General features: G+C 43.8%; 1 protein-coding gene across 1 annotated transcript in view; it reads left to right on the top strand.

Annotated features, from left to right (window-relative positions):
- The first annotated feature begins 1,712 nt into the window (after positions 1 to 1,712).
- Positions 1,713 to 11,212, top strand: part of ZFAND3 (zinc finger AN1-type containing 3) — a 332,576-nt gene continuing 323,076 nt past the window's right edge. Inside the window, exon 1 of the mRNA XM_061196281.1 lies at positions 1,713 to 1,875. Within this exon, the coding sequence (XP_061052264.1) occupies positions 1,805 to 1,875 (71 nt within the window). The 5' untranslated portion in view covers positions 1,713 to 1,804. The remainder of the gene's footprint in view (positions 1,876 to 11,212) is intronic.

Genomic DNA, 11,212 nt, shown 5'->3' with positions numbered 1-11,212 from the left:
CTATTTAGAAAACTAATTGGTGGGGGGCAGGAGGGGAAAGCAAGCAACACCTGCTTACAATAGGGCTTGTGGCTGTCAATTGGCAAGGCCTCCTCTCTATCCCAAGAAAAGGGGTTCAAGGCCCCCCGGATGGGGTTCGAGAGGGTCTCTGTACACGCTCAGCTGTGGCGGGAAAAAAAAAAAAGCCAGGAAGCCTTCCTAGAAGTAGCCGGGACTGAGAAGTCCGCCCATAAGGGCCTCAGCTATGGGTCACCTCTCCAAGAGGTCTGGTGGAAGTTTGCTCCTTGTTGCAATTAGTCATTAACAATCGCCTTCTTCTCACGATTGGTTGAAGCTCAGAATGGGTTCAGGATAAAAGACAATGAGCGTTAAAGGACTCGGTTTTTAGTGCCTCAAACTTTTTGGTCACTTACCAGTTTCCATCACTAATTTGGCCATACCTACCCTCCAAAAACCGAACTGTCCACTCCAGAAAGAAGAGAGGTTCTCCTAGCCTAGGCATAGGGAGTGGACTTGTGTCTCTGAGGATGGGGACACCGAGGGGGTTAGAGGGGCACGTAACCTGACCAAAACACTAGCCTCTCTCCCCCCCGCCATTGCGGGTGCGGAGGAGGGGAGGGACGTTTCCCAGAAGTTCATCATTGCCAAAGAGAAACCGGTTCTCTGGGTGGAACAGGAAGAGTGAGTTGGGTGTGGGAGGCCTGGGAAGAGAGATTTCCAGGGGTTAGCAGTTCATTGAGAAATGTCCTCCGGCATCGTCCAGGACCAAAAGCGGAGGGCTCGTGGACCTCTCGGATAGCTGAAGACCCCAGCAGCCCCAGGAAGACCGAGCCCCACTTCCGGGTTTGGAAGCTCTCCTCCTGGCCCTTCCCCGTGCCGGGTAATGGGATTGTCCGAGCGCATGCGCGGCGCTTGTCCGCCGCTCTGGGACTGGTTCAACTAACCCTAAACAACTAAGCTGCTCCTCCCCCTCTCGCTTGGGGCGTACCATTCGCGTTTGGGGGGGAGGTAACGTGCCCCAGAGTACTCAGAAACCTGCTCCCCTTCTTCAAACAGGGGAGGGTAAGTTTCCTTAAGATTTTAAAAGTTCCAAGAATAGGAAAGCCTCCGAGGCCCGTCGCTGAGTGATAGCTCTACGGTCTCGGCTTTGCCCACGGCCCCGTCCTCTTCGAGGCGCTGAACAAAGTGGCACGCCCGGATCCCAGCTGATCAGCTGCTGGGCTTTGGCGGCGGCTTCCCCCCGGCGAGACCATTGTGACTCCTTGGGAGGGGTGCGTGAGGAGGGGAGGGGCGGAGCGGCCATTGTCCGGTCAGCGCAGCCTCCGAGGGAGGGGAGGGTGTTACGGAGCGAGCGGGGCCTGTGGCTTCACAGCGGCCGCCGCTACGCTAAAGCCGAGGTGGGGGGGGCCTTGGGTCCTTCCCAGCGCCGCCGCACGGGACATCACTCTGGCTGGGAGCGGCGGTGGGAGCTGCCGAGGGCGCCAGGACTTACCTCCTCCCCCGTGGTCCTCGGTTCACCCGTACGCCCCACCTCCTCAGCTCTCCTCCCTCTACTCCCCCCGGCCCCCCCATCTCCGAAGGCCGAGTGGTGCGGCCCGCCTCCAGCTGACCGGCCTGGAATCCCGGCTCGGAGCCCCGGACTCGCGCCCGCCCGCGCGCCCGCTCCCTCCCCCTCCCCCCGCCCCGAGCCCCCCGACGCCGCCGCCGCCTCCGCCTCCGCCTCCTCCTCCTCCTCCTTCGAGCGGGGCCCAGGCCCAGCCGCTGCCACCGCTGCCGCCGCCGAGCTCCGCCGCCGCCGAGCACCATGGGAGATGCCGGGAGCGAGCGCAGCAAAGCGCCCAGTCTGCCGCCTCGCTGTCCCTGCGGCTTCTGGGGGTAAGTGCCCGGCTGGGTGGGGGCGGGGGCCGGGGCGCGGGCGCCGGGGCTGCCCGGGCAGGCCTCGCGGCCCGGGGAGGCCGGAACCCTGGGGGCTGGGCCCAGGCCGGGCCTGCGGGGAGGGGGCAGGGGCCGTGTCCTGGGGAGGGGCACCGGGTGGGGAGCTGGGGGTGGGCAGAGAAGGCCCTGCATGGGGTGCGCTGCCACCCTCGGGTACTCGCCTGCCAGAGGCTCGGGCCGAAAGGGGCCGCCCGGGCTACTGGTGAGGGGGGCAGGGCTGCGTTCAGGGATGAGGGGGCGGCGTTGGCACCTCCCGGTGGAGCTGAGGTGCCCCCTTCCCTTGGCTTGTGGAGGCCAGCCCTTGCTCCCCTCCTTGGTATGAGTTGGTGCCCAGGAACCAGGAGGGTATTTCCTCTGACTTTTTCACCTCCCCTCCTCCCTGTCCCCCAGAGACTTGCATCATCACTTCCTAAATTATATCCTAGTGCCCCATTTGCTTTTAGGAAGTTAACACGTCACCCATTTTTAAAAGTCGAGCCCAGAACCCAGGCTTGGGTAAAGTTATAAGACTGTTGAGGTCTCACCTTATTTAAAACACGTTTGTTTCGGAAGGTCTGTAAGATTCCCTTGTCAAAAAAAACCCTCAAGTCAGCTTGGCTTAGGAACGTGAGAGCCAATTTGCTTAATTGGCTCAAATTCCCTTCTGTCCCAATTTTTTTTTTTTTTTTAAATGATAAAAATATTCACCTTGGCCAGCCTATATTCTTGCTTGGCCATCCTGTGTTAAAGTATTTGAGGTGGGAAATCAACTTTTCCACCTGTAGTTACAGTTTAAATCCTCCTTGTTACACTTGGAGTTTTTATGGATTGCCACCCCTCTTACCAGACAGGTGCCTCCATCATAACTTATGATTCTAGATCTATTGTAAGGTAACTGGAGACTTTGAAGGTCAGCTTTTGTGATTTACCTCTTTTTTTGTTTTGTTTTATTTTCCAAAGATTCAGTATATTTGGAGGTGCATACAGGCAGTAAGGAAACGATTATTTCTGGTGAGGGCATCTTGGGAAGATGTATTGAAGTATATTATTTTTACTGTCTCTCAGATCCTAGGTATGATTGAGGTAGAAATTAAGGCTATGGTTTTTGGGAGTGCAGAGAAAGATTAGAAAGTGGATCTTAGTGTAGATTTCTGTGGAGTTTGTCATATCCAAAGGTTATGACAAAAAAAAAATCTCATTTTCTTATCTTTCAGCCTTTTCTTTCTCAAAAATTTCTTGGTGAAAGGATATTAGCGAAAAATAAGTTACGGCGTTACCAAAAGTTCTGAAGATGTGAAAATATCTTAGGTTTTTTAGTCTCTCCTTCTTTTTGACTTGAAAATAATTGTGTTGTCTGCTAAGTGCTTTCATAGGCAATCTAATTCCCACAAGAATCTTATTAAGTGGGAACCATTCTCTCTTTATTTGTAGATGGGAAAACTCAGGCATTATTTATAGATGGGAAACTTGCCTTTGCATTCAGGGATTTCAGGGTGGAGCTGATGAGCTCTGTAGAGTGCTTAGTACCATCACGTTTATGACATCAGTCTGCTGCCCTGGAAAAAATCTGGTGTCACAAGCCTCAGATTGTAACTCATAAGAAGACATGTGGCTCAGAGAAAGTAGCTGCCAGTCGCAGCTAATGCCCAGGATGTATCAGAGGTCTATTTCCTGGCAACATGTTAATGTCTTTGGGACCATTATTATGAGTGGAACCCACATTAAAAGATTTACATAAAGACTTAGAAACTGAGCAAGGTTCTGAGTAATGCAAGGAGAGTTTGGTAGTAGAGAGGAATAGTTACACTGATGCCATACTTGACCTATAAGCAACCAGGGCTGCTTTTTTGATACTTTCAATATGGCACTTTTTATGAACTGCAATTTGCCTAACAGGAGTTAGGCGAAACTAATATCTTTATGGTGGAAGCTGTTCTTTTTAATGTGTAATGTTTTAACCTGTCCTAAAGGTGCCTGTGTAGTTTGCAGTGTATACCAAAGTATAAGGAAATTGCTGTCTAGTTTCCGTTATATCATGACTGATTTTGAACATGTTTCCCTTATTGCATGGGCTACATTCATGTTATGTTCATTAAGTAAACTTATAATGTATTTAGCACATATTTGAGTGCCTCTGATATTATGGTAGACAAGAGGGTCACTGGCACCATTCTCTGGGAGCAGGGGGCATAGAGGAGTAAAAACACCAGTTACAATGAAGTGTGTGAGGCTTGGAATAGGGTTTGTTAGGAGGGGCACCTACTCCAGTTGAGGTGGATGTAGAGAAAGGTAGCCTGGAGGGTGACGCCAGCCTAGGCCTGCAGGAAGATTGGGAGAGAATGGAAATAGGGAGAAGAGTGTTTTCTGTCAGGCAGAGGGGAGAGCATGGATGAAGGCCTGGATGTTAGAGAGAGCACTACACATTTGATCAGCTGAAAGTTCATTGTAGAGGATTGGTAGATTGTGAAGAGGGGTCAGCTAGAAATGAGGCTGAGATGGTGAGAGCAGTTGGTGATACAGGGCCCCATATGTGATGCTTAAGACTTTGGATTTTTATCCTGAGTGCACTGGGGAGCTGTTGCAGAACTTTGAGTGGGTTGTGAGGTGATTTTCTTTAATGTGAAAGATTACTGGATGATCTTGAGGGTGGCCTGTGTATGTGGGTATGATTGTGTGTGTGTGTGAATGTGGTGTCTGTATGTTTGTGGCATGTTGTAAAGTCCAGAGGTACAGAAGACTTGTCAGGAGGAGTGATCCCCAGGGGATTACTATACCTGTATAGTGGCCAGGGAGAATGGAGAGAAGTAGATGTCAAAGCCATTCAGGAGGTAACTTGCCTTTTCCCTTCATGAGCATGAAGGTGAGTGTGTTCTCTAGAAACTTTAGTCAGCATTGCACTCTGCGGAAGCCGCAGGTCTGTGAAGTCAGCTGGCCAGGGCCCACACCCAGCCCTTTGCTGAGGAGCCTCTTAGCAGAATGTTCTGGTACTAGCGGACTGAAGGCAGTTCCTTTAGGATTGCTCTTCGCTCTAGTGACTTAGGCGGAAGGACTTGCTGCCCAGCATTGTCCACTCAGGACACCAATCAGTGGGGGTTGGTTAACACAGGAGAGCTTTCAGGTGGGTCTTGTGGGACTGCAATGAGAAAGGAGAATGCCAAGAGGAGCATGCAGTGCAAATGTGTTAGTGCTTCGAACACTCAAAATTTCTAGTTTTCTCCTTGGTTTTATATTGTGAAATTGAGTGTAGGTAATTAATGTGTTATAGAGAGATCACTGGGAAACTTTGCTACCTTGGAAATTGTTGAGGATTTACTAAGGTTGCAAGGTGTTTGTATAGCACATAAATGTTTTTAGGGTTAATGACCAAAAATATTTTTTCCCCTGAGACATGGACTTAAAACTTTTAGTGAAATATGAGCATGAGCATTTTTTTGGCTTATTTTAGGCATTCAGTAATCATGCAAAAAGTCATGCTAGTTTATAATTGTCAAATCTGAAATGAAATAGTCAATTGGTGTATTTTCTTTAGTTGAAATACATATGTAAAAGCACTTTAAAATCATATATATATAAGTGGTATTAGTTGAAGCTACAAAATGTACTGAGGGATATAGATTCTTCATAGATATTTCCAAAAGTTTTTGAGAGAGCAGACCTAGAATATTATTAAAAAAAGACAGGAAGAAAACAATAAGAATATCCTTAGTGTATTATAGGGTGATAGAACGGGTAATTAGGATGGGGGAAAGATGGACTTTATTTTTGAATTCTGCATATTAAGTATAAATATCTAATTACAATTATTGATATTCTGCCTTTATAATTGGAGACAATCTGTATTACAATGTAATTTAATGGAAACTTTGAGAAGTGTTTTTCTTTTCATAAGTAAATTTAAAGTATAGTAGACATAAGTGTTCAGTCTGATATTTAGGGAATAATGGAGTATTTTATTTTATTTTAAAAATATGTTTATTTATTTATTTTTGGCTGCGTTGAGTCTTTGTTGCTGCGCGCGGGCTTTCTCTAGTTGCGGCGAGTGGGGGCTACTCTTTGTTGCGGTGCGCAGGCTTCTCATTGCGGTGGCTTCTCTTGTTACGGAGCACGGGCTTTAGGCACGCGGGCTTCAGTAGTTGTGGCACGTGGGCTCAGTAGTTGTGGCTTGTGGGCTCTAGAGCACAGGCTCAGTAGTTGTGGCGCACAGGCTTAGTTGCTCTGCGGCATGTGGGATCTTCCTGGACCACGGCTCGAACCCGTGTCCCCTGCGTTGGCAGGTGGATTCTTAACCACTGTGCCACCAGGGAAGTCCCTGGAGTATTTCAGATATGGGATTTATTAGGTAAACGATTCATTGTTTTGATAAAAAAAAAGATGTTCATGATTTATTTTCTAATGAATCATGTCATAAAAGAAATATTACATGGGTACATTTTCTTTAGGGAAATAGATTTTATTAATATTTCATTTTTGTGATCTATTCTGTTGAGAAGCATTTTACTTACCAACTAGATCTGCTAGGTAATGATGAATTTTAAGTAAAGATGGAGTTAGGGCAGAGATCAAGAGTAATCTCACAAAATGAATTCTGTTCCTGAAATGGTTACTAGTAGAAAGTTGATTCAACCAAGATACTGACTAGTTAGCTTAAACAGAAGTTATTTATTTATTTTTATTGTTTGTTTTATTTTCTCTGAGCCCAGGCCTTGGGAATTGATGTAGAACTCTGTTTCTGTCACTCTGTGAGTTATATGGCAAGTTTGCTTGGCTCCTAGTAGTGTGTGGCCCTCACACTCATTTTTGATTTATCAGTCTCTGTCTCCCAATTGGAACATGTTGCCACACTTCAACCAGCTTAACCTGGGCTTTCAAATTCCATGTGAACACAGCATGAATCACTAGTTAATCAGTAGAATGTTCATTCCAGTGATGTCACTAATTATCCATCTGATTATAAAACCGCCTTAAACACAAAACAGCTCATTTGTACAGGTTTACTTTTTTTTTTTTTTAAGATTTTATATTTTTAGAGCAGTTTTAGGTTCAGAGCACAATTGAGAGTAAGGTACAGAGATTTCCCATATACCCCCTGCTCCCTCCCATGCACAGCCTCCCTTATTATCAGCATCCCCACCACAGTGGTGCATTTGTAACAGTGATGAACCTACATTGACATGTCATTATCACCCAAAGTCCATGGTTTACACTACGGTTCACTCTTGGTGTTGTACAGTCTGTGGGATTGGATGAATTATAGTGACATGTATCTATTACAGTGTCATATAGAGTAGTTTTACTGCCCTGAAAATGCTCTTTGCTCTTACCTATTCATCGCTCCCTCCTCCCAACCCCTGTCAACCACTCATCTTTTTACTCCATCGATTTGCCTTTTCCAGAATGTCATATAGTTGGAATCATACAGTATGTAACATTTCCAGATTGCCTTCTTTCACTTAGTAGTATGCATTTAAGGTTCCTCCTTGTCTTTTTGTGGCTTGATAGCTCATTTCTTTTTAGCACTTTAAGATTCAATTGTCTATATGTATCACAGTTTATCCATTCACCTACTGAAGGACATCTTGGTTGCTTCCAAGTGTTGGCAATTATGAATAAAGCTGCTATAAACATCCATGTGCAGGTTTTTGTGGACATAAGTTTTCAACTCCTTTGGGTAAATACCAAGGAGTCATGCAGTTTTACTTTGCGTTTTTGAGTTTTGTGTGCATCTGAAGATGCAACATGATTTAAATGAAGTATTCACTGTCAATACGTTTATCTATCTGCCCCATTTTCCTGATTACATTTGGGTATCCAGAAAAATTTGCCCCTTTGCAGTGATGGAACACTGGGAGATAATTTTATTTTTTAAGAAAACATGTTCTTTGTTTACATTGGTTTGAGACAATAGCTTTTTAGAGTTAGATCCAGTTAACATATAGGACATAGGCTCTTTTGGTATAATTCTCTTCTCCTCCCCATTCACCACTCTCCTCCCTTCATCGCCCCCCCCCCCAAAAAAAAGAGAACATAGCACTTTAAGTCTACTGAAAAGTTTTGACTAAAAATCTCTTCATAGTCTTTAATAGTATTAAAGTTAACATTAATTTTTACAAGTTAACCTTTTTCTAGCTGGAAAAATCAGAGGGCTAAGAATTCTTTGAATAAAGTTTTTAAAAATGAAACCCTAGTGTATTAAATATTATTTATTGAGGGCAGAGTATGAAGATGGTGAGAACTAATATAATTTGGAATTTTTTATTAGGTCATACGGAGGTGTGTCTGTGCAAACTGATGCAAAATTTTGAACTACCACAATAATTATAGATCAAGATTGAGGTTAAAAGTTCTTTTTTCTTTTGAAGAAAGGTTAAGTTCAGTATCTCATCAAAGCTACATGTAGGAATTTGACCAGTCACGACTCAAAACTTGTATAATTTTAATCAGACACTTAAAAAACTGTCCAGATTCAGGCTTGTTGTGGGACTTCGTGTCAGAGTGGTTTGCAAAAGAGGGCCTTCATTCCAACTGGGTGGATGACACTGATGTCACTCGGTTCTGGTAGGGGCTTTGAGAAACAGGCTGAGCCTGCTTTGGGCTGGGTCCCTATGTAACAAAATTATGTTGCTGAATGAGATATTTAGATATAAGGAAGAAATTTCCTATGTGTGTTCTATGCAGAAGGGAGGTTAAGCAGCTTTATTTGAAGTTTTTAATAACCAGAATCTAAGACTGCATTCTAGAATTGTTCTGTCCAGTATGGTAGCCACTAGCTACATGTAGCAGTTTAAATTCATACTAATTAAAATTAAATAAAATTAAAAATTCAGTTTTGAGTTACACTAGCTATATTTTAAGTACTCTCTATCTCAGTAGCTGGTGGCTACCCCGTTGGGGAACACAGATACAGAACACTTCATCCTCCCAAAAAGTTCTGTTGGACAGTGCTCTTCTAGAATGTTGACCTGATAGGCAACCAGGATTTTCAAGCCTATTTTTTTTTCTTTTTTTCTAGTTTTATTAAGAAACAGTTGACATTCAAGCCTATTTTCTTGTGAGTTCTCTAGATCCCTGTTTTCTCTCATATTCTGAAAATTTGGGGCTTGTTTAATTTAGCTCTGTGTATTTTTTTTTTTTCCCCCAGCTCCAACATATTTTATTTCCAAAGGGGGAAGCAGTCCTATAGTTAATTCAGATTACTGGGAAGTGCTCCTTTGATCAGTTTTGGGAATTAAAATTTCAGTACAAGTTAGTCTATAATTTGAACTTTTTTTTTCATGTTAGCTTTTGGGTCAGTCATCTTTGCCCCTTTCTTAAGTCTATTAAACTGGCAACCTCAGAGGCCTATACAGGGAGACGTTGGACTAATACAGAATCTTTTTTCTTTTCTTTTTTTCTTTAGTGAGAGAATTTTTGAAGGTATTCACCTTGGACTATGACTTTTGTAGATTCACAAATATAAATCTCATATGACAGCTTTTGATATATGATTAGGGATAAATGCATTGGATTTTCGGGTAAATTCAAGTCCCTGTATACAGGGGAAGGTGGAGTATGTTGGAATATCCAGCAGCAGTGGGCAAAACCAAACTGATCTGTGATGTACCAGACTGAGGGAATGGAACAAGATGAATGAAAATGCCATGTCATCCTTGAGGCCAGGGGACAGAGCTGCAAACAGTGCCTGACATCTGAAGTTGTGGCTGCAGCTGTTCACCAGAGGAAGGAAGAATGCAGTAGGAAGAAGATGTAGTACTAGCTAGCTGCATCTGTTCGTTCAGCTGTACCAAATGTCCTGTATTATAGACAGGTGCAGTTTTGTGTTAGGGCAGAAGAATGTCCTGGGAAAGATCATGGATTGCAGCTGTGACCACTCTGGTTGGGGGAGAAGGGGGGATGAGGGCAGACCACACCACAGCATTTTGTGTTTCTAGTTTGTGGACAGGCTCTATTTAGCCTCATTGCTGCCTCATTAATGTCCTGGTAAAGAGTTAGGTTGGTGATGTTGTATTTGGGACCTTCTGGGGAGTGCCTTTTCTCATTTCTTTCTGCTAAAGTGGAGTGATACGGAGTAACAGTTGTTCATGTCTTATCTACCTCTTGGACTCTTACACACTGGTAAGTTGAAGTGCATTTATATGAATAATCACACTCTTAGCCACACTTCCTGGAAGGAGAAGTATTCTAATCATTCAAAAGTATCGCAAGTACTCTTCCTGCAGTCATTTGGTTTTCTTAACATGGTTGTGCTGATAGCATTCCTGAACAGGGTGTGAGAAGTTTTCTTTAGCTTAATGGGTACCTAATGGGAAGAGTGGGGCAGGAATTTGGAGAACATAGATTGGGTGGGGGGCTTTGCTGATCATGTCCATGCTTTCAAAGTCTCTGCCTATTTCAGGTCATTGTTTTTCAATTTCAGCCCTTTTTAGAGTGCTTTATATAGATAGATGTGCTAGGAAAGTTCTCTCCTGAAAGAATTTTTTTTCAACATAATGAATGAGACACAAAATAGATTGAATAATACAGTCATTCTTAACTGTCCAGGTGTTTATTAACCAGCAAGAAATAATAAACTGGAGGTGGGCGAGAGTGTGGTGTATTTCAGTGTATGTTGTTTCTAGATTTATGATTTCTTGGTTTCTGTCCTGGGGATGGATGGATGGTATTCTTCATTTTCTTCAGATGCCACTGAAATTCAGAAAACCAGGTTTTTCAAGTCTTTGTGTTTGCATATGAAACTTTGTGTGTATATACAAAATCTTCACGGTGTATGACCCTATACAGTTTTATCTAGCTTGCCTTTCTCTTTTAACATAACACAGAGCTGTGCTACTCACCTTTAAAAATAAAGGTGTGTTTTTGCATGTTGATCCACAAAAATCTTTGCTTAGAGGAACTTCTGTTTTATTCTTTTGTTGATTAGGGGGACATAATCATGTACTCTCTGAGGCCTGCATTCCCTGTTTCTGTGTATATATCACTGTTAATTAGCTTTACCTGTTGTTCATGTCACCCCCCCCCCAGTACTGTAGCACTTTGAAGATGTGTTTAAACTATGCATTTTATTTGTAAAGCTAATCTTTTTCTTCACTGAATGTGGGGCAGGATCTAATCATGGAACAGTTGCTGTAACAAGTGATAAAGATACAGTCTTGAGTAGAAGTGTGGAGTGTTACATGATGTATACTAAGAGTCTCTTTGGGGGTTTATAATCTCAATAATATCAGTATGGATTAATTTAGAAAATGATAGCCACAGTAAAACCTTTTCTGTGGAAGTATGTGTCCCTAAAGGCTGCATTTTC

Source organism: Eubalaena glacialis, chromosome 7, assembly GCF_028564815.1.
Source record: "Eubalaena glacialis isolate mEubGla1 chromosome 7, mEubGla1.1.hap2.+ XY, whole genome shotgun sequence".
Classification (NCBI taxonomy): Eukaryota; Metazoa; Chordata; class Mammalia; order Artiodactyla; family Balaenidae; genus Eubalaena; species Eubalaena glacialis.
This window is presented reverse-complemented; position numbering and strand designations above follow the sequence as displayed.